This window comes from Schistosoma mansoni, chromosome 2, assembly GCF_000237925.1.
Source record: "Schistosoma mansoni strain Puerto Rico chromosome 2, complete genome".
In the NCBI taxonomy this organism is placed as follows: domain Eukaryota; kingdom Metazoa; phylum Platyhelminthes; class Trematoda; order Strigeidida; family Schistosomatidae; genus Schistosoma; species Schistosoma mansoni.
In genome coordinates this window covers 12781666-12804438 of record NC_031496.1, presented here as the reverse complement: position 1 = coordinate 12804438, position 22773 = coordinate 12781666, and the positions used below count along the sequence as shown (strand labels likewise).

The following is a 22773-nucleotide window of genomic DNA, read 5'->3' as shown; positions in this document are numbered from 1 at the left end:
AAATCACGTCTCGGTTGCTGTATTTCTTTTTGCCAGAATCCTCTACGACAATTGTTGTATTTTTTTGTGTACCAAAACCCCCGACAACAATTGTTTTTTTTTTGCCGAAATCCCCGTCGCCACTTTTATGGCTCGTACGTTGTACGCTTTATTCGGATCCTAGCTATTCGGATAACCCCAGGCTAGCACTACTCAGCGACTTGAAAGACCAGAGAGAAGACACGAGTATCAGAGAAGCACTTTACTACAAGGTTCAATTATGTACAGAAAAACAGGGGTTTTATAGTAATTAAAAGACCTTGAGATTCCATAGTAGCAGTGTGTTAACAGCCAATCAGGACCTTGTTATTTTAGTAGCATTTTTAGTAGCATAGCTTCTAACTAATCGCTGATTGGTTGGGCTCTTTATGAGCCTCTCTAGAGTTTATTGTAAGCCAACCTAACAGAAATTATTGCTGGTCACCGACTACCATATGACTGTCTCCTGACGTTGTTTCACTGCCTTGTGAATTATACCTCTGGGTTAAAGGCTCGTGGTGTGGCCCCTTATGAAAACCACGTGCTTCTGTTTTGGTGTGCGGGCAGTATTCAAATCCTCACTGTAAGGATGGCTCGTTGGCAAACTCAGGAAGCCCAGAAAGATTCGAAGGCATTCCATCCAATCACCGCTACAGGAACACTCTAGAATGTCGACGTGTAGCTTCCCTATCGGATGAATAAGAAGGACCCCGTATGTGCCTATTGACTGTCCGAAATGATGATTTACTTTCAGCCAAAAACTATAAATACATGAGATTTTCGTACTATATTTGACACTGTTTTGGCAAATACATTCCTATTTACTAGTCTTCTATCTTCTCTCTTGCGACGTTGCGGGTTCGATCGTTCAAGTAGTCTAGTAGTACGCGGTATAGCAAGAATTAAAGCTCTAAATATAACACTTACATAAAGTGAATGACGAAGTATGGCGCATATATATTTGGTGCCTCCTTTTAGCAGTGTTTATATGTTTAAATAAATAAAAATGATTTTCAAATCACAATTAATAATACAAATCTTTAAACCAACAGACAATGATTTATTTACCTACATCTATGTAGTTTATAGTAAAGGCGAATGAAAACTAACATTGTGTATGTACATAAAGGACTTAATAGTCCCAAGTTTTATAACATCCAGCCACTCTTAACAATGTCAAATGCAATAAGTACTTAAGAAAAAAAAGAATAACAATCATCGTTGTAATCATTGGTATTGAAAAAAGGCTGTTTTTCTTTAGGAATCGAAGCTCATCATATATAATTATTTAGATATAAAAACACCAAGTCCTTGATTTTGAATGTTAAAATGATGACTTAGAAACTTTCGAACGAAGAAACACTAGATGCAGAATGTTTGGTCGGAAAGAGCTTTAGGAAAGTTGCTTCCATCTTCGTCTAATTGCACTTTAAAAATAGAGAGCTTTCCAAAATATACGACAATATCTATCACTAGCAATACTCATAAATAGCTAAGCTTATCAAACTACATTATTTATTTAAACGTACAAACACAGGCTGACCACCCACGCAACAATTTTGACTATATAGCTGACATGGTCGGATTAGACAAACTAGCATGAGTCATAATTTTTACAACTCAGCTGCAATAAACTGATCACGTGATGTATGACAGAACAACACGGAGATAGCTTTGCTAAGACACAAACAGTCTGAGAGATAGACTTGACCTTGGAAGACTAATGCTATTGGCAGACTCACGTTTTGTAAGGCAACGTAGGATTTTGTGGTCTCGGAAATGTCTAGTATCTAAGTTGTTGATGAGCTACGTTACCAACTGCAGTGTGTGACATTTATGCGATTTACTATTCATGATTGTACCTTTTTACCATACGCAGATTTATTTGACGATGCCTTTATGTGTCTCCGAAACATTCAATAGTTGATAAGCGAAAATTTATCAACTGGATTCCTTAACAATGCGTGTTTATTTTTAGAAAACTTGGCAATTCTTCACGCAATCCAAAGTATTGAAAATGATAGGAATTCTCATCTGTCATGTAATACAGTTTATGACATTTTCTGCATTTTGGGAGACCATAGGTATTCAGTGAGTTTTGTAGATTTACAACTTAAATAATCTAGGTATTAAATATTCACCTACAGCGTTGCAGAATGCAAAGCTGTATCCTAGATGATAGAATTGAACTATGAGATAAGAATGGCGAGTAATCAATTTAGTAGACCATATGTTTATAACGTCGTACGTTTCCGATTTGGTGAAGCTCAAAACGATTTATTCCAAGGAGCAAACTTACAATAAAATCAACAGACTTTCTCACCAATATATCTATGTAATAGAAACGCATGGTAATAGTACGTCGAGCAACAAACAAAATAAACACTGAAAACTAAAAGGTACTGGATTACTGCTTCCCCTAATATATGACTTCTCATCAGTACGCGACTAAGACGTCATCACTGATAGAACATGTGACTCAGCGACCTGCACGATACCCGATAGTAATAATAAACATGTTTAGCTTAGATGATAATGATAGGAACAAAGTAATTTCATTAGTTGATACACAGATACACACTATTCAAATTCAGCCACTCCCTTTATTAGCCTTAGTTTGAGCAATTTAAACAACCGGTAATGATTTGACACTCAGCTACTACCATATAATCCAATTTAAATGAAAACCATTACCGAAAAACATATAACTAGCACTTGTGGAATACCAGAGCTCATTAGAAAAATATTTCTGCAGATACCTTTTAGCTCACTAAAACTAATTTATGTATTAATGTACATAAACCAAACAATCGAGCCTATATGAAGGTTTACAGATTATTTATGGGAAAAGAAGAGTAAGTTCACTCACGTCACTTATAGCTATTCAGTAGACATCAACTTTTATGCAGTTTAGTTTACCACAAAATAAATTTAGGAATAATTTCCTTGTCTTAGTTTGATTTCTCTGTGGATTTTCTCAAATTAGGACCAAACTATCTATCAAGTACTTATAACAGGGATTTATGCCGAAACCTATCCTTTGTTTTTAGACACTGGAAATAGTTGAGAAGTCTGGGTGCTGATGATAGTGTAACAGTTGAAGTAAAACCATCAGTACCGAAGCAGGTGAGTTTTTTAGGGAGCTACTACCCGAACCTTTGACCTAGAGGTATAATCCACAAGGCAGTGGGGCAACGTTAGGAGATGAAGTCCCATGATATCAGATGATAAAGAATGGGCTCATACGCCGTTTGTTCTCTCGGTATCCTTGGACTCATATGCACCATTCGTTTGGAATCAGGGTTTCCCAACTCTCTTAGGTGAATCCTCCATATCCACTTACCCGGTTAAAGCACTGGACATTCCATTTTTCTCCTCTCAATTTCGTAAACAACACTCCTGCCCCGAGAAGGCAATCAGCAAGACTTCCCTGACTGGCTGCATACGCGTGACCATGTGAGAGCTGAATCCAGAGCATTTGGGGGCAACAGAGAAAATTTCACACACTCCATACTACGATAGTAGTTGTTTTTGAAAGAGTGCTTCCATTTGATGTCCGAGATTAGAAGATTAAAGATATAATCTTATGCGTTGTCGAGTTTTAAACTGGGACCGAATAGCAATCCAACTATACCCTCTTAGTTTACAGTGTCTACTCGGTTACTGTCAATTCATCATGTGAAATAAAGTTAGGTTTTTCGTTACTCAAAAAATACTGTTTAACGTACCAGGTAGTTGTTGACATATTTGTAAAATTACTTCACCGCATGCATCTATCATATGTGGATTAGAACGGTTCTAAAAGATAGGTAGTAAATATAAAATTAAATCTAGTTTTTATGTACAAAGAAAAATGATTAGCATAAATATACGAAGTCAAGAACATAATTGATGGGGATATGACAAGTTAACAGGCAATAAACAATAAAATAACTGTATTCTTTGCTTCAGCCTTAGTACTTTGTTGCCCTGGTACGGCCGAGAGTGGGGAGAGTCCGCTCTCCCTCTCCAAATGCTCTCACATAGCCACGCGAATATATAGTCTCTGCCAGGGAAGTCCTACTCACTGCCTTCTCGCCACTGGGGTGTTGTTTACGAAATTGAGAGGACGAAAAGCGAATGTCCAGCGCTCTAACCGGGTTGGTGGACACGGAAAGTCCACCTAGGGGAGTTGGAAAACCCTCATTCCAAACCAATGGTGTACATGGGCCGGCTCTAGTATCCTGAGGGAACAAATGGCGTACGAATCAATCATTGATCACCGGCTACCATGGGACTGCATCTCCTCACGATGCTCCACTGCCTTGTGGACTAGACCTTCAGGTCAAAGGCTCCGGGTGTGGCCCCCTAAGAAAACCACCTGCTTCAGTCTGGGCACCTGGGCAGTATCACAGCCCTCACAAAAATCAAATGAGATTTGTGAGGCGCATATGTATCTGGTGCTTCCTTGTACCAATATTTATGTGTTTAAATAAAAAATAAAAAAACTTAGATTTTAATGGCAGTAAAATACGATGATATTAGTCTAGCTACATTCGATGACCTATATTGTAAGAGTAAGCACACACGGGGATTAGAATTGGTAAAAAAAAGTAGATCTGAGCTTCGATGTGAACTTTAAAACTGAGATACAAGTATATCCAGCTAGTAATGTGGTGTATGCTACTTGTGCTGACAGATATAAGTAGTATGTAACACTAATCCGGAGTAGAATGCTTGCCAACAGAAGACTGAACTGAGGAGAGCAGGTAGCGAAATGGAGAGCGATTGCATTAACAAGATTGGAAGAATTATGAAGCACGTACAGGGCAACTGAAGGAAGATGTGTAAATAATGAATTCAATCTATGGTTTTCGTACTTTACGAAGGCTCTCTGAAATTTTGTATAAAACATTAAGTTTGTTTACTACTGTTAAAATACTGTTTTCCTGTTTATACGAATGAGATGTTAATCTAACTCCGACGAATATCTACACTAGACACCCTCCCAGTTTCTATTCTACAAGACTTTGACACAACTCAAACCAAGAACACGTAACTAGTCCGACTAAGCAAACAACCAATCATTATTTTCCTCGCCCACACATCAACTACCCCTAAGTTCACGTTCGTTACAATATGTATCCTAACAAGGCAAACACACGCATCCTGCATTTTAATGCTAGCCATTGTTCAAAATTTAATTAACTTTTGGTGTGAAACGAGTTCTAGAGTACCTGAATAGTATAATGGTAAACACGGTTCATGCTTTTAGTAAATATTACAATATACACTTTTATATCAGTTTCGAAAGAACAGAAGAGAATGATTATACATTTTTTAGATATAAATAAGCTGATACATCATGTACTTAAAATATTGATAATAATTTCCTGTTTCCTAAATCTTCGGAATTCTCATACAGTTGAACCCCGAACAACAGAGAAAGAGCATAAATCAAGGACAGAATCTTTACTTTCAAGATTAGTTCCTGTACAAACATTAAGGGTATTGATAGGTTTATAGATCATCCCAATATTCTAGGAACTTCTCAAAAGATATTAAATTTTGCAACAAAATATGCAGTTATCCAATCAGAACGCAAAAAACATCCTTCGTTTTTCTAGACGCTCCTAGTTTTTGATTGATGCTGACTGAATAAAATGGTTTCCACCATTTTCCTGGCTTTTGAAGAAGTTCAAAAGAAACTCTCAGAGACGATCACAACAAAACTGATAATGAGTGGAGAGTAGTTTTTAAACCAAGAATCAAGTGTGTTATAATAGTTTTAATGATAGGTACGTGCACTGTAATCATTTTAGTGATTGGACTAATAATTTTACTGATGAAATCGATATCTAAAAGCACAACTTACAGGTAAAGTATTGATGGGAAATCGTATGGCTACATATATCCATTGTATATGAACGTTTCTTGGTAATTTTATGTTATTTAAAATTATTACTTAAGTAAATTTCTTAAATAGTTAAGCTTACAAAACTTAACTAAATAATACTACTCGTCCTCTTAATGAGTAATGTACGTTGTAATTAAGGATACTGGTTAGCAGTGAAATGAAATACCTGCTTTTGTAATCAGTATTAATAATTATCAGAAGGGGTTTTTGTGGATATTATAGTAATTTTAATAGTTGAGATCATGAGATCACGGGTTCGAATCTCATGAGGCGGGATCGTGGATGCTCACTGCTGAGGAGTCCCAAAATAGGACGAAACGGCCGTCCAGTGCTCTCAGGTTTTCCATGGTGGTCTAGTTTCAACTGACTCATGAGCTCAACTATTAAAATTCAACATTATTTGTTGGTGATGAGACTGAGTGAAGTATAAAATGAAGAAATGAACAGTTTACGAAATTATAGTTCAGTGGAATGAAGGTTTAATAAAACTCGCTGTATGAGATCGCATAACTCACCAGCTTGAGATTATATCACTCACAGTTCAAAGTAGGTGATTTTAGTGATGAATGCGCAATATTATCCACCTATTTTCTATATTAATAGTAAGATCTACCTTTTAATCGGATGAAATCTAGCTTGGTTACAGTGTTTAATTGAAGTTCATTACTGTTCTGTTATTTTATGATTTTGCATTACATACTTATTCAGAAACATTGCCAGTTTACTTTCTACGGCGTATATATTGGTAATCCTCAGTGTTATGTTATACATATATAAGGTTGCAGGTAGAAATAATTTCTAAGATTAATGAATGAATAAATTTGAGTAAACGTGAACAAATTTATTTACAAGCATAAACTACATTCACCATATGAAGTATAATGATACCGTTCGGTTATTTCAACAAAGGTAGACGTTCTAAAACGCGGTTTTCTATTTGCAGTTTGAAAACGAAGATTCTTAGGTTTGATTCATACAATCTCTAAGGATCACGCCTTACGCTTATTCAAAAATGGTATTGACATGAAATAGATGAGTGTTTCTAAACTTAAAGGGTTCGTAATTTCTCACGATTGATGGTCTGGACTGAATTTTGACCAGTTTGTTTTGTCACATGTATATCCTGACCAGAATGCCATTAATATAGACATGTTGCTACAAGCTTTAGGATAATTAGTTTGTAACCGATCAATTGTAGTCCTGAATATAAAAACAAGGAATAAATTCATACTCGTTTCACGAGTAAGTAACTATCTGGAATCAGTATCTCAGTGGACAACACGGTGTTTAAAGAAATCAGTGCTAGATTCGAGTCTTAATACGAACATCAACACTGATAGGACCTCCTGATGAGCTATAAATAGGATGAGATTTGCGTTTTAGATTCTAAATTAATTTAAAGGAGCTTGAAATAGGACTGAATACATAAATCTTCGTTTCCTGAGATAATTCTATATAACAGCTTATAAACTAAGCATTTATTTATTAACGGTTAATTTTTTAAAGACATATTGATTCCAAAGTATTCATCTTCATGACTAGACAATAGTGGTCTTTTCTTTTATATAAATCTATATTTATTGTCGACAAACGACACAGGATGTCTGAGGGTCATGTTTACTTGAAAAGAAAATGAATAATCAATGACACAATAGACAAAAAGTCATATTATTATTAAATATGGATAGCTAAAAAATGAAAATGATTTGTAAAACGAAATCTGAAACTATGAAGTCAGTTGAAATGAAACTATAACAAGCATAATTTGTCGAAGATCAAGAGAATCTGAAATATTCCAGTAATTTCGTAAAGAAGTCACATTTTTGTATGCAAACAGAATATCAAGGTAAGAAAATAGCTACAAAGAGATAGATAATCTTCGCGATAGTCTGTTTATCAGTCAATTACCATTAATTAAAGAGACTTGGTACAAATATGCATTGTTCTGAGTTACCATACACATTAGACTAACATAATGAAGGAGAGAGAAAAAATTAACCAGACTAGCAGCGAATGGAGAGAAAATTGATTTTGACTGTAATGTAAATCTAAACATAGGAAATACACGGGAAGTGGTTAGAAGTGTAATTCATAACATGTGTTTAGTCCTATCTCAGACTCGTTAACTGGATGTGTTTGTATCCTGGACTCGAACCCAGTAATATTTACTTCAAACGCTCAATACGTTATTTACTGAGTTACTGGAGTGCAAGTAAACCCAAATGATGAGCCACAAGCAATATGAAACGGATGTATAGAATCCTATTGCTAGCCACAATGTAGTTGTTTTAAGAGTCACTAATTGTTGATAATTGAAATGAGCTCCTAAAAAAACAATCATCTATCGCCACAATTTAAACGTTCGTCAAGTCAAAATCGAAATGGGACGAGGTCAGTCTAATACTCATTGTTTTATCAAGTACGTGCTTGGTAAACATGAAAACCCTTTTAATTCGGAAGCGATAAGGAAATTCGCCTCTGCTTTTCAAAAATATTTGCAAAAAATTTCATCTACAATTTGAAATGACTATTAATATCTCGATTATAAAATTACAACGTTAATTTATTTAGCTTGATGAATAAATTTCAAGATAGATGGACAGAACTGTATAATTAAGTACTATCAAGTGATCAATTTTTGTATTTGAACCAGTTCTACAGTAAATCAGTCATAATTCGACTGGAACATTGGGTGGTGGCGATACGAGTTGTCAGACGAAACTAACTTCTTTTAAAATCCAAGTGAACCTGGTGATTATTACCTAAAATGAAACAATATCCTAGGGCTTTCTCTCGTCAGAATACAATAACCAAACCTTTAATCTGATTCTGAACATTGACGCAATAAAAACCTTGAAATATACGGTTATAGATAGAAATAACTAAAAGAAAGTGGAATTCTGGGAAATATATGGAAAACTACGTTGGCACTATCCATAAGCGAATGGATGTAAAGTGAGCCGCAAATATCAATCTCGTTATAAGTTTAAGAAACCAATCAATCAATCATAGTTCCTAGTTATTACCTGATTACCATTCTATTCTAGAATAATAAGCTTTCGTTCAATATATAAATTATGGTTATATTTTTTTCGATTTAAAAATTATGGCACTAAAAATATGCATTGTATTCCATTTTTGTACTCTAATGTCTTAGGACATGGTTGTATTTACCTCATTTTTCACGCTTTGTGGTCATGTTAGTTACATATGCACTAATTTGCGTTATTAATTACATTTGAGTCTGAAATAGATCGGATAACAGTCCCAATAAAATCGTCTTCCCTCTTTCAGATTACCAACGTATTAGGTTATAGGTCAGTAATATGACAATTTTCTTTCTCTCTGCCGTTATGGACGTTTAATCACTAATCGAACTCAAAAGACGTCTCAAATTTGTACTAAATAAGCGTCAAGGGCGAAAACTAGATTGAGACAACTCTCTCTCTCACTCCTTGCATATTACGCACGGACTAATGGATAGACAGATTAAGGATGTAACAATTGCACAGTTGTTACAGCGACTGCTATTTTCAAAGAAAAAGAAGATTCACTTGTAAATCCACAAGATTATTAGTTCATTTAAGGTGGAAAACTAATCATAAGTGAAATACTTATTGTTAGATATCAATTTAATTTGAAGCAAAGAAAATTACTGATGATTCATTGAATTAGTGATCAACCAGAAATAAATGGCAATGTAATATCATGTTGATTATATTCAGCACTATCCAAACACTGAAATCTTCATATTAACCGTACTAAACGCACATCGTAAAGATTAATTAGTTATTCATGGGTATATAAACACTGTAGACGACTGATTTTAACGAAAAAACTAATAACTTAATACATATATAGCTCGTTCAGCACGCAAGAGTTTATGTATTTAAATCAAGTCAAATGGAATCGGGTTCAAATTAATAACCGACTGGTTGACAGTCGATTAATTTAACCATATATGAATTAAAGACGTTTCTACACTGTGTTATCATTGGTTCTTTTAAGTCAAGATGGTGGTGGTGGTTTTTATTTGTCTTATCCAACAGATGGAAAAGAAATAAATGAAAATAATTTCAAAAGCTGAGTAAATAAAAAGATGACAAGGAATATTTATGGAGTTAATTAAGCAGGTAAACGATTTTAGTAACTTTATATAGTTAAGATCATGAGTCAATTGAAGCTAGACCACCATGGAAGACCTGGAAGAACTGGATGGCCGTTTCGTCCTATTTTGGGACTCCTCAGCAGTGCGCATCCACGACCCCGCCACGCGGGACTCTAACCCAGGGCCTACCAGTCTCGCGCCAGACCACTTAACCGATAGACCATTGAGGCGGCATCCAACGGTGTTAATGTCTAACCTCAACCAATCCACAAAATCGCTCGACCAACTTCCATTGTACTGAGGTAGATACCTGTCTCTACCTGACATGGATTAGCTCCACTGGCTACGACTTCTCACTAGAACTCCAGGAATTACCTCATGGAGCCAGTCACTAGTGAGCATATGATCATTATCAGACCCATGATCTTAACTATATAAGATAAAGTAACAAATGAAGAACATCTACACTACTTGCCAAGCAAGTATTTAAAAAAACCGGCTTACTATAATAAAAATCATAGCAATTTATCATATACTACTATACTACTAACTTAGATATGATAATGTACATTTTGCATTTTGTTTCATTTTAATTTTATTCCATCATCATATTCTACTTCTTAATTTGCATAATTGACTGACCTTGAAGGACATTTTATACCAGTAAACAGAAAATGACCTATGGTAATGTAAATACAAATTAGTCCGTTAATATGTTCTACAGGTAGACCATTCTACCTTTTTGCTCTTCAATAACTCACATGCATTGATCATACATACATTAAATTATCCAAACTGATAGAAATGAAGAATAAATGAAAGTTATAATGGTAGAGCATAGAACATTGTTTAGCTGTTTACTGTCCACCATTGGAATCAATTATCTAACATGTTCTATATCTATCTAATTTGATTTCGCGTATGAAATAAATCCTATTTTTTATGACCCATAAAAAGTGAAGTGATTGCTTGAGTAAGTTGAATGACAGAAGAGAGTGAGAGAGAGAGAGAGGAATACATTTTAACAGATTCACAAATTATTAGATGAGCACATAGTCGAGTAAGGAAACAAACAAACAAACGATTCAGTATGTAAGCCATTTATTCACTCAATCATCTGTAAGATAACTGGTGATATATTCTAGTTGATATTAACAAATGGTTCATTTCAGTTACTAAATAGTATTTTTTTGTTAAATTTTCACTGTCAGTTATACGAAACATATTGAAGTAAAAATAATAGTAATAATAAGAAACATTATAAGATAAACCGTACAATATGATGAGTAAGAATTGTAGTTTCAGTTCTAAACCATCTAACAAAGTGTGCTGAAGCAGATGACGGTTGTACATATATGATACACATTTTATATTATGTTTTATACCAAGTTGGACGTCTAAAAGAAGTCTGAAGTAGTGTAAAAGGATAAAATCTAAAATGAGTTTCTATTAGTGTTGGGATGAAATAAATAACGGGTTTACTGCGCAGCTGTTCGTTCCGTTCTACTATATGATAGTGAAACATGGCCTGTAAGAGTGGAGGATATTCAAAGGCTACTGGTATTCGATCATAGGTATCTTCGAGGCATTGCTCGTATATCATGCGACCACCGAGTAAGTAATGCAGTTGTTAGGAAACGGGTAATAGGTAAGGATGGCAAATCGATTGATGAAGTAGTGAAACTTCATCAGTTGAAATGGCTGAGACACGTGGTACGTATGCACAACCACCGACTTCCCCGACGTGCAATGTTTTATGGTGTAGGAGTAGGTTAGAAGAAAGCTAAAAGCAGCCAGAGCAAAACGTGGTACAAATCCATGAAGTCACTGGCAAGTGAACTGAGCCATTTTGGTAGGTGTAGATTACCTGGTTGAGATCCGCGAGATGATAATAACCGATGGTTAGAAACCTTGAATGACATGACTCGAAATCGTTTGCAATGGTGCAGGTGCATTCACTCTTTGTGTTCTCCCAAATTCTAATCTGAATTCTTCATGTCCCTTTCTTTTTTCTCTTCCCAAATTTATTTCACTGGATTATACTCCTTGAATGACATCTTCAAACCCTAATCTTTCGGATTACTGCTTATACTTTTACTACCTCTACCACTATGGGGTTTGAATCGACAATTGTTTCTCTGTGCTAATGTGGTATGACAACTTGAACTGATGTACGTACGTACAAATTTTACGTTGTTTCTGAATGACTGAGAAGTTTATATGGTACTTGCTTGCCAAAACTGAAATAGATAGAGTTCGAACCTGAAACTTATTAGCTGAAAGTTATTCAAATTAATTAATCAATGTAATGATCGTCATTCGTTAACACATTATGACATGAAATAAAACTTCTATTTCTTATGAACTAATGCAGTTTTACATCTTCTAGATACACTATAAATGGAATTCCCCAAAAATAGTAACTATCAAAAGCTCATCACTTGTGATATTACGAATTTAATAAAAGGTTCTATTTTAAGACAAAGGCGATAATGTGAAACTTTTAATGAAGCTTGAAATTAATTCAACTAATCATTGTTAAAAACGAGAGGTACATTCGGATGTTCTGAAGAACGATCAAAGTTTTTCAACCAAACCATCTAGCTCAGAGACCACAACACCTCCAAAGTATGTGTTTCATGTTAACGCAATTATCAATCTGTTCTCTTAATTTGTTACATAGTTATATTAAAAGTTATTTCATAGTCCAATTATATGTATTTACACGGTATACATATATTGCAATATTTGAGCATCTTTTCAAACTACGTATTTTATTATGCTTTACTGGTCCAGTTAAGATACTTATATCATTATTGCTCTATGAAACCTGATTGGTTACTTACTAATTCACACACATTCTTGACCTTCCGATTATTGTAAGATATTAGGTTTACAGAGCCTTTTAGTTAACCAGTCTTTTTTGCTCTAAATAGGTTGACGAACTTAAATATCACTCTTTATTTTATAGCACATTTTCTATGCAGAATTTCGGTGAATCACAGTAGCTTTGTGATATAACGCTCAGTTTTCCACGTTTACACAAATGGGACGTTAATTTACTTTAGACGAATATCTACACAAGATTCCCTCCCAGTGTCTACTCTACAGGACTTCAACACAACTCAGATAAAGAGCATGTGATTAGCCTGACTAGAGAACGTAAGTATATTTCCACATCCCAAACCAACAACAACCCGACACAATCCAACAACAGTCACAGTATTATTAAGGGTAAGGGAATATAACTAATTTAGTAGCTGTCAGACTATCTCCTAATCTGACTAAGCAAACAACCAATCATTATCATGCTCGCCCACACATCACTTTGAAATTTCGATCGGTTGATTTCTAATTATTACTATTGTTGATACTTACAATTCTGAATAGGACTCCACAGGACAATCTATTAGGCAATAAAATTGCTAATGTCTTACTAATTTGGAATTTCTACTCAACTAGGCTTGACTCTTTTCTTAGTTGTTTAACTACTTCACCAACTCTAGCCTAACTGAAATGATTGTTAAAGTACGATTATCGATTATCCTTAATTTGAATCAATTCAGTAGTCATACTGTGAGTTCCAGTATTCGTTTAATTAGGCTGGAGACCTAGTGAGATGATGAAATATTTCTTTTCAATTATTTTGATGTTATTTCGCATATTGTTAATTTAGATTGAATCCCACATCATATAAGCTAGAACTGCATGACATGTACAGAAAAGGATACAAACTCTTTGACTTATGTAAAGAATTACGCCACAACATCCGTGCTCATACTTAGCGAAAGATTAACGTAAGACCTTGGTTTAGATCACTATTATTAACGCACTCGTTAGATCTTAATCTCATAAAATCAGTATCAAAATAAATATCACACAATAAACTGAGAGCCCAAGCGGTAAAGAGAGAAATGAATGAATAAGGTAGATGGAGACACCAAATTAGAGAAATTTATTACACTCATTACACTCATTAGAATTCAGAATATTATCGTGAAAAGTAATGTATAGTTGCCGAAACACACACAATACTGAGATATAGATTTACAAATAAGTCGTTAGGACTTTTCTGTGATAATTTTTTGATATATGTGCAAATGGTAGACACGCACATATACACAGGTGATTAGTAAAGATTTCTATTATAGAAAGTACCAATCTGTATTACGATTGGCATTAAATAAGTAGACAATGATTTATTGCAGTAAACATACTAATTTTACCATAAACACTAGATTTAAGAAACTAAGTGACGAGTCATGAAGTTTGATACACAAGCAGACAAGTGATTAATAAGCTGAATTACTATTTTTAGTATAAGTAGTAGTATTGTTAACGGCAATACAAATGAGAAATAACTTCGAATTCGTTAATCTTATGGTCCTCTGGTCTTAAATTTTAGCCCATACGTCCACTAACTCCGGGTTAGGTTAGATGAAAGATCTGTTTAATTGAAAGAATTTTAGCCTTCTGCTAAAGGCTATGTTGTCGGACGTACTTATTGTTGAGAGTAACAATAAATCTCAGGGTTGTATACTTAGTTATGAAGAAATGTACTTAGATAATATCTAGTGAAGATATGACAATAACTTCTTATACCAGTTATGATTTTCCAACTGCATATTTCGGCAAGCTTCAATTTTAGTCATACAAATAAACTATCTATGACTTGATGGAATCCAATATCAACCCAATGGTGAAGACAAATAGCACATATTACGATGAGTATTCGTTGGAGAAGAATACTACCTCTTTTTGAGCACACGTATGAAATTCAATCACGGTTTAGTGGAACCATTTGTATACATCTGTGTTTGAATGAGTGCGAAGAAGTTACAAGAACCATTGAATGAGTTCAAGTCGAAGGTATGAACGTCAAAGATATGTGCAAGAAAGAACCAGCTAGGTATATAGTGAAGCATGTATTACTCATGATTTCTACTTTTCTGTAAAAATAACAGTAATATTTGTTGGCCATCTTCAGAAAAACGTTAGCAAATGTCAGTAGATCTTAACAGTATCCTTCGAACAAAAAGATTTTCATAAAGATATCACGTACCTATCAGTCGAACATTTATACTGTTTTAGATATAAAAACAACAGATGAATTACTGAGATCTACATGCAAAAGAATTTCATGACATAAATGCAGCATTCTAATTCATCGTATGAGTCTCGAATCTAACGATCCACACGCACACATACACATTCTACCTTCATTCAATTCTCAATATCATAAGGCCATATTATTTGATGACGAATAATGATATTTATAATTATTAATGGTAAATGAAAACGAATCCTATAAATAACTTATTCAAACTTTCAACACTAATCAGTAAACGCTTTCACAAACTATTCCACTAACCTGGTATGTGAAATCTAATGAAAATACTTCCCCATTTGATTGATGGCTATGTACACCTAGAGGATAAACGGCTAATTGTTTTTTCGCATTAATCACATGATCACATGTAAATGTGACGATTTGATTGGATAATTTACCAGACGGTATAAATATTTGTTCAATCGCTTCGTTGAACGGCTGCATTGTACCACCAACCAAAAGGACACTTCTAGCTTCTTGTACTAGATCTAATTAAGAATTTTGATACATTGATGGTAAAAATAATGTTTATTGTATTTAAAAAGAAAACAGTGAATATTACCCCGTAATAGACGAGGACTGTCGCCTAATATTAATTATGGGTGAACTGCAAATCGAAGTTTAGTTTTGAAGATGGATGAGAGGTCATCTTTAAAAGGAAAATATTTTAATCATAATTCAACTAAACTCATTACAAGTAAAAAAATCGTTTCTATTTTTCTCAAAACTAAACTAGATCTAAACACAAACCTATCTGGTATTGAGTTATATTTTAGTCAGAATTCAACTGACACAACGAGACAACTAACACAAACGAGACTGTCAGAACGACCAGACATAACACTTATAGAATAATTGAAATGCTCACTACTACAAAGGGTAGATGATCATGTTGTTTTCCAGAACGTCAATGAAAACTCTGCGATTAAACATTTTGTCTTAGAGAACACAACGCCACTAATAGAAAATGAAGAGGTTGTACTGAGATCTTGTTTGAAAAATTCAGAGAGGCTACCGTACATTTGTCTGGGAACTGTTAGATACAGATGAATTCCCATATGCACCGGTGGAAAAAGTGAACAGAGTTGAAACATAATTTCATATAAACAAAAGCATTATTTTAAACATACGTATGTGCCTAAGACTTAACGATTAAATTTATGAGTGGATTTCTATATATTCCCATGAGGATTTAATAATAAGGAAATTAAATAGTTTTTACAACAATTCTATCTAGATTACATTGCGAGATTGACAGGTTTAGTTTTTAGGGTTTTCGTCTTCCTCATTCAACTTCAAAAGCACGAGAAAGTCATCTTGGTTTGAATCCCATAGATACGCTTCATTCATTCAGTCAGTCACGTGCAACGTAAAACCTGATACCTAAAATACATTGGTTCAATTTGTGAAAAAACAGAGAGATAAAACTATGAAACCAAATCCTGGAGTGGTAGAATTAGTAACAGTATCAGTGATGGAAGAAGTGACTAGGTATATTAAAGAATAAAAATGAGTATACGAAGATTTCAGGATTTAAGATCGAAAAGAAGAAAAACAGTGAATCCATATCCGCCGTTGTGATCGATTCTGAGAAACGTCATCCAACTGCTAGTTCTGATAATTTTCGGACCCCAATCACAATAGTCTGCATCAACCAATTGATCTGTCATCTTCACATACAATCCTATGGCTAACCTAGATACACTTCTGCGTAATTCAGCTAATAAAACTATAGATAACCAAAAACATCCAAACACAGGCTTCCTTTATTGTGGTTTTAACTTCTGGGAACTTCATACATTTATGGCAAACAATCAGTCAGTCAATCAGCTAAAACCTAGGACCGGGCACATATATGCATCGATCCAAATTTCCACACCTCATTAGCACAATAAGATGAACACCAAATCCATAGAAGCAGTTACGTCAATGGTAGTAATATATAAAAGAAAGATTGTGTATAAGGATATGATACATGAGTTCGTAGAAACTAAGGTATAAAGCTATTTTAATCTCATAGTTTGAGAGCAGAAAAAGAATGTATACACCCACGCCATTGTGATCCACTCTGAGCCATGTCACATAGAGTCTCCAACCATTGGTTACGGTAGTCACGCGGACCCCAACCAAGCAGTCTGCATCTACCAACATGGCTCAGATTAAAGGTTAGTGACTTGGAGGACTGATGCCACGTTTTGGTTTGGCCGCCCTTAACTTTCTTCTATCCGTCTCTAACATCAGTCAGCATAGCGCGCCGTGGTAATCGGTGTTCAGGCATACGTAACACGTGACCCAACTATCTCAGTCGATGAAGATTTACGACCTCATCAACTGACTTATCATGATTCCCGAATACCCTGCTTTTGGCTTCATTATTAATTACCCGGTGATCCCAGCAGATGCGAGCAATATTCCTGAGACATCTGTGATCAAATACTGGTAACTTACGAGTATATTCTACTCTTAATGGCCACGTTTCGCAGCCGTAAAGTAGAACAGAACGAACTGCTGCACAGTATACTCGTCCTTTAATTGATAGACGGATATCTCGTCTTCGCCATAGGTGACGTGAGTTGGCAAAAGCCAAACCAGACTTCTGAATCCGTTGGGAGATTTCGTCAGACACCAACCCATTAGGTCTGATCAGACTTCCAAGAAAAGTGAAGTTCTCGATTACTTCACTCCCTGTCTTTACGTCAGGTGTTGAAGCATGCCAATCCTGAAGCAACAGTTTGTATTTAGAAGGGGAGGAAGGCATCCTAAACATCCTGGTATTGTTGCTCAGTGCCACCAAAAGACTTTACGTTTTATCTTCACCAAACAGGACTATGTCATCTGCGTAACCTAAGTTAATAGGTGGACCTCCTGGTAGGAGATCAATTCCTGAAAATTCAATCGACAAGAGCCTTATTTCCAGCAGTAGGTTTATGATAAAATTAATCAAAAATGGATATAGTGAACGGCCTTGTCGGACACCACTTGAGGTTGTAAAATCAGATGACAGTTTGCCATAAGCTCTGACTCGACTGGTAGTGTTTGAGTAAAGAGCTTGCACAAGGTTTATGTACTTCTGAGGTACAGACACTGATTCCAACAACAAAACCTTAATTTAAATTTAAGATTATCCTTCATCATTTAATGATAATTAATTGAGTATACATTTTTAATTATATACTCTCTATTCTCTATAGGCTGAAAATTTGTCACATAATTTGAAATACAATTATAAGAGCACCTAAACTGCTATGTGTTATAACAGATTAACAATGATTTTCGTGAGTTTAATTAGTCTATATCTTACGGACGATGATCAACTAGATATATGGTAAACTTAGCTGAAAATGAAAAACCTACAACTGAAGATTCCAAATAGCACTTATTCAGAAATTCATTTTTTGGCTGATTCCAGTGAATTTTTTTTAGAACTAAAGCATCTCCCAACATAATGATTGCATAAAAAAAAACTTAATGTTATTACAAATAATGAAAATCAGTCAATTTTCTAACCTTTTAAATACCTTCCAGGATTTAAAAATACCACACGTAAACACAAATCTTGAGAATCATCTGCCAGATTACTTGAAGAAGACGATAGATCAGACGAGGAGGTTGATAGATTTAATTTTGTTGAGTTCTTAACAGGTTCAATAATTATACGTGCATCTTCTTCACAAAATTCTAAAGCTTGAAGAAAGCTATGAAATTTAAATAAACTGGAGCCGATTCCTTCAGACTTTTCTATATCTATTTTAGACTTTTTATTCGAAATACAAACCTGAAATTGAATTGAAAATTTGAAAGTGGAATTCAAGAAATACCTTTTAAAACATCTGGTATCTTTCTGATAGTCTCAATACATGTTTAAAAAATTCTGTTTATCCAGATATGTTTACATCCTAGATGAATCTCATGGTTCAGTATTTCAGATTCTACAGGTGATCCAAACTTCAGTAGCTGGAGTTAGTCAGCAGGGTATTATGTACCAACGTTTCGTACAAGTCAGTCAGTCACCGAAGACGTAGAACTTCGTACGTACATCAGTTCAAGTTGTCATACCACATTAGCACAGAGAAACAATTGTCGATTCAAACCCCATAGTGGTAGAGGTAGTAAAAGTATAAGCAGTAATCCGAAAGATTAGGGTTTGAAGATGTCATTCAAGGAGTATAATCCAGTGAAATAAATTTGGGAAGAGAAAAAAGAAAGGGACATGAAGAATTCAGATTAGAATTTGGGAGAACACAAAGAGTGAATGCACCTGCACCATTGCAAACGATTTCGAGTCATGTCATTCAAGGTTTCTAACCATCGGTTATTATCATCTCGCGGATCTCAACCAGGTAATCTACACCTACCAAAATGGCTCAGTTCACTTGCCAGTGACTTCATGGATTTGTACCACGTTTTGCTCTGGCTGCTTTTAGCTTTCTTCTAACCTACTCCTACACCATAAAACATTGCACGTCGGGGCAGTCGGTGGTTGTGCATACGTACCACGTGTCTCAGCCATTTCAACTGATGAAGTTTCACTACTTCATCAATAGATTTACCATGTATCAAGAGAATTGAAACCTCAAAATTTCCAGCCACTCAGTGCAGTGGCCATAATAGAACTTGATTGATGGAATTCGGTTAGTACTAACGGATTAGGAAAACGTGACATTGTTTACTAATCAATAGCTCATTAAACATACAGATACTATTTGCGCAATCTACCAAATAATAACATAAATCATTTACTGAAGTACAGATTCATGTGCCTAGTTCCGAGTTCTACTCGAAATGCGGCATACAGATAGTATTTGTCCGTCCAAACTAAAGAAGTTTGGTAATTCCAAAACTAACTATGCCTATAGGAAAGAGGTTTAGATTAAAACTCATAACAGATACTTCGAGTGCAAACATTCCAACAGCTGCTTTACTAATATCATAGTCAGTAAGAAAAAATAAGCTATTCAGATGAAAAATACCGCGTTAACTTGTGAAGATTCAGAACACTTTGCAAAAATGAATTTTCCCTTTTAAGTAGAGAAACCTATTACACTATGAGAAAAAATTGTAACTTCAACTAACCGAATTATGTAACCATGTGTTAACTTACTTGACTGATATCTCCACACTGACTATTCGCATTAGAATATTTTCTTTTCATACTGTTTAGTAAATTTGTCATTTGTGAACAGGTTGTTTGACTAATTGAAACATTATCTAATTGTTTTGAATTCTGTTGTGTATTATTGTTATTATTATACCATTTAGAGAAACCAATTAATTTCATAATAAAATGTTGATATTCTAAACAATCAATAAATTCACCTAAATTTATATTGTCCAAATTCGATTCCGAAAACAATTTATTCACTGTCTTGATGATAACATTATCCGACATGGAAGATATTGATAATTGAATATGCTTAAGTGTAGTATTTAAATAAACTTTCAATTGTTGTATAAAATGTTTTATCTGACGTAGTCTTAATGCAAGAACTGATGATAAACGTGAACGATAATATTGTAAATAACCAGAAAATAACTCTTCCAATTTATATAAATCATTTACTAATGACAAACTGACTGACATTGACGACGCTGTTGCTTCTAATAAATTATGCGCTTCATCAATTATGACAATCGAATTTTTGAGTTTTAAACCAGATGTCAAACGATTTGATGGTTGTAGCAATGATGAATATGGTACTAAAACTAATTGAGCTAATGGTAAACCCTTACGATTAGCGTAGTATGGACATCCAATATGAGACGATAATTGGGTATCGTTTAAATTTTTCTCATCTTTTTGGCATTCTTTCGAAGAATTACTCAAAACACTGGTCGATTTGGATGACTTACTTGACTTTCTATCTCTAATAGTACTAGTTATATTCAAGGCTGAATTACCAATTAATAGGTGTTTGGATAAATTATTAACAGCTGTTGAATTACGCATTGGACATCTGAAACTTTTCGATTCACCTTGCTCACGATTACGCGATCGATTCAATTCAAGACAGGCAATATTAATTAAATCTGGGTGTTTTAATTGAAAAATTGTTTCATTAGTGCATAACAAATGTCTTGATGATAATTGAATTATTGTGACTTTATTAAATAATGTTTTACATTTTGCAAATTCTTTGGCTACTTGTCCGAGTTGTGAATGAGTACGACTACAATAAATAATACGTAATAATCCATTATCAGATTGCTGTTGACTTTCAAATTGTTGATCCAATTCAATTTCATCTAATTCGCTAATTTTATGTTTATCGAATAAGTTTTCATCAGGTTTACATAAAAATAATTCATCATCACAGTCATACTGATCATTGGAAATGTCTATTATATTTTTCAGTTGGTCAATATCAATATTTTCAGAATTCGCTTCAGTTAGGGTCATTTCATCAACATTTGAAAAGTCAGTTTGATGTTTGAACGGTAATGAGGAGGAGGATGTGGAAGATGATTTTATTTTCTCAATTAATTGTAAATTAGATTGATAGATCAAAAGATCTTCAATTTGTGGTTCGATTTGTTGTTTTAATAAACGATTTTTATCATATTCCATTATCCAATCGTATTCTTTAGAATTATTCTCTTTATTTTCATGATTCATTAATTTTAATTGAGATTGAAGACTATTTAATAATATAATCTGTTTTTCGTTATAATCTAAAAGCCAACGTAATGTTGCTGTTAATAGACTCAATGATTTGCCAGTACCAGTTGGACTTTCAAATATACCACAACAGTTAGATTCTAATGTCTTATAGACTGTTTGCATCAATTCTAATTGTTGTGAATATGGTTTCGGATAGGGGAAATCGATAAATTGATCTGGTGTAGTTATTAATGAATGTAATTTATCATTTACACTATTAATTTCATTTTCAGTCGATCCCGTAATTTCTTTGTTTTTGTCAGTTACCGTTGGTGTAAAATTGGTGATATTTAATTCCAAGAGAATTTGATCTCCGATTGAATCATTATAGAAATCATCATCCATCATATGAATATATCTATGAAGACAAAACGAACAAACAACAATAGAACTTATATTACGGGGATACAGCGTAATTTTGTTAGCGTTTGCACAGGTCAACGTCTCAAACCATTGATTTGCAGCTGCCAACTGGGTGACATTACTTAGAATCGTTCACAATGGTGCAGATACATGCACTCTTGTTTGCTTATCAATCTTGAATTTCAGTATTCCTTCAAAAATCCCTTCTCTTTGACTTTCCGAGCCATATTCCTAACAGTTACTCATCCTAATTTTCATTGTCACTAGATTATTCTGATCTGTTATGCTATTCGTTTTGTTAATTTTAAGCCATCGTGTTAATATGGCACAGCAGCTTGAGCAACGTATGTTTGAACCAGGTACTACGTTGATGATGACGGGCTGACGAGGCACTGCTTTGCGCAATTTCTGGGACTCAAACAGAGGAGTCGTGATGGACTAATAGATGCAAGTCCCATACACCTTCCTTACGTATCACAGCGCCATTTCATAAACTGACCATAATTCTCCGCTTTTCCCACCAAGTCTCAGCGTAGGCAAATAATGTACGAAATCGAGGATTTGTGTCATAAATTATTTTAAATCCCAGTTGTACCAGTATATGCGTCAATCAAATAAGA

The 22773-nt window shown here is 34.5% G+C and overlaps 1 protein-coding gene across 1 annotated transcript; it reads right to left on the bottom strand.

The window, feature by feature from the left end:
• Nucleotides 1–3723: 3723 nt before the first annotated feature.
• Nucleotides 3724–22149, bottom strand: Smp_130210 (putative chl1 helicase homolog; the record flags this gene model as incomplete). The annotated part of the gene is made up of 4 exons (XM_018795731.1): nucleotides 20234–22149; nucleotides 18640–18907; nucleotides 15394–15620; nucleotides 3724–3816 (listed from the first exon to the last, which is right to left on the bottom strand). The coding sequence occupies exons 1-4, from the start codon at nucleotides 22136–22138 to the stop codon at nucleotides 3724–3726; spliced, it is 2493 nt and encodes an 830-aa protein (XP_018650014.1). The 5' UTR covers nucleotides 22139–22149.
• Between the last annotated feature and the right edge of the window lie 624 nt (nucleotides 22150–22773).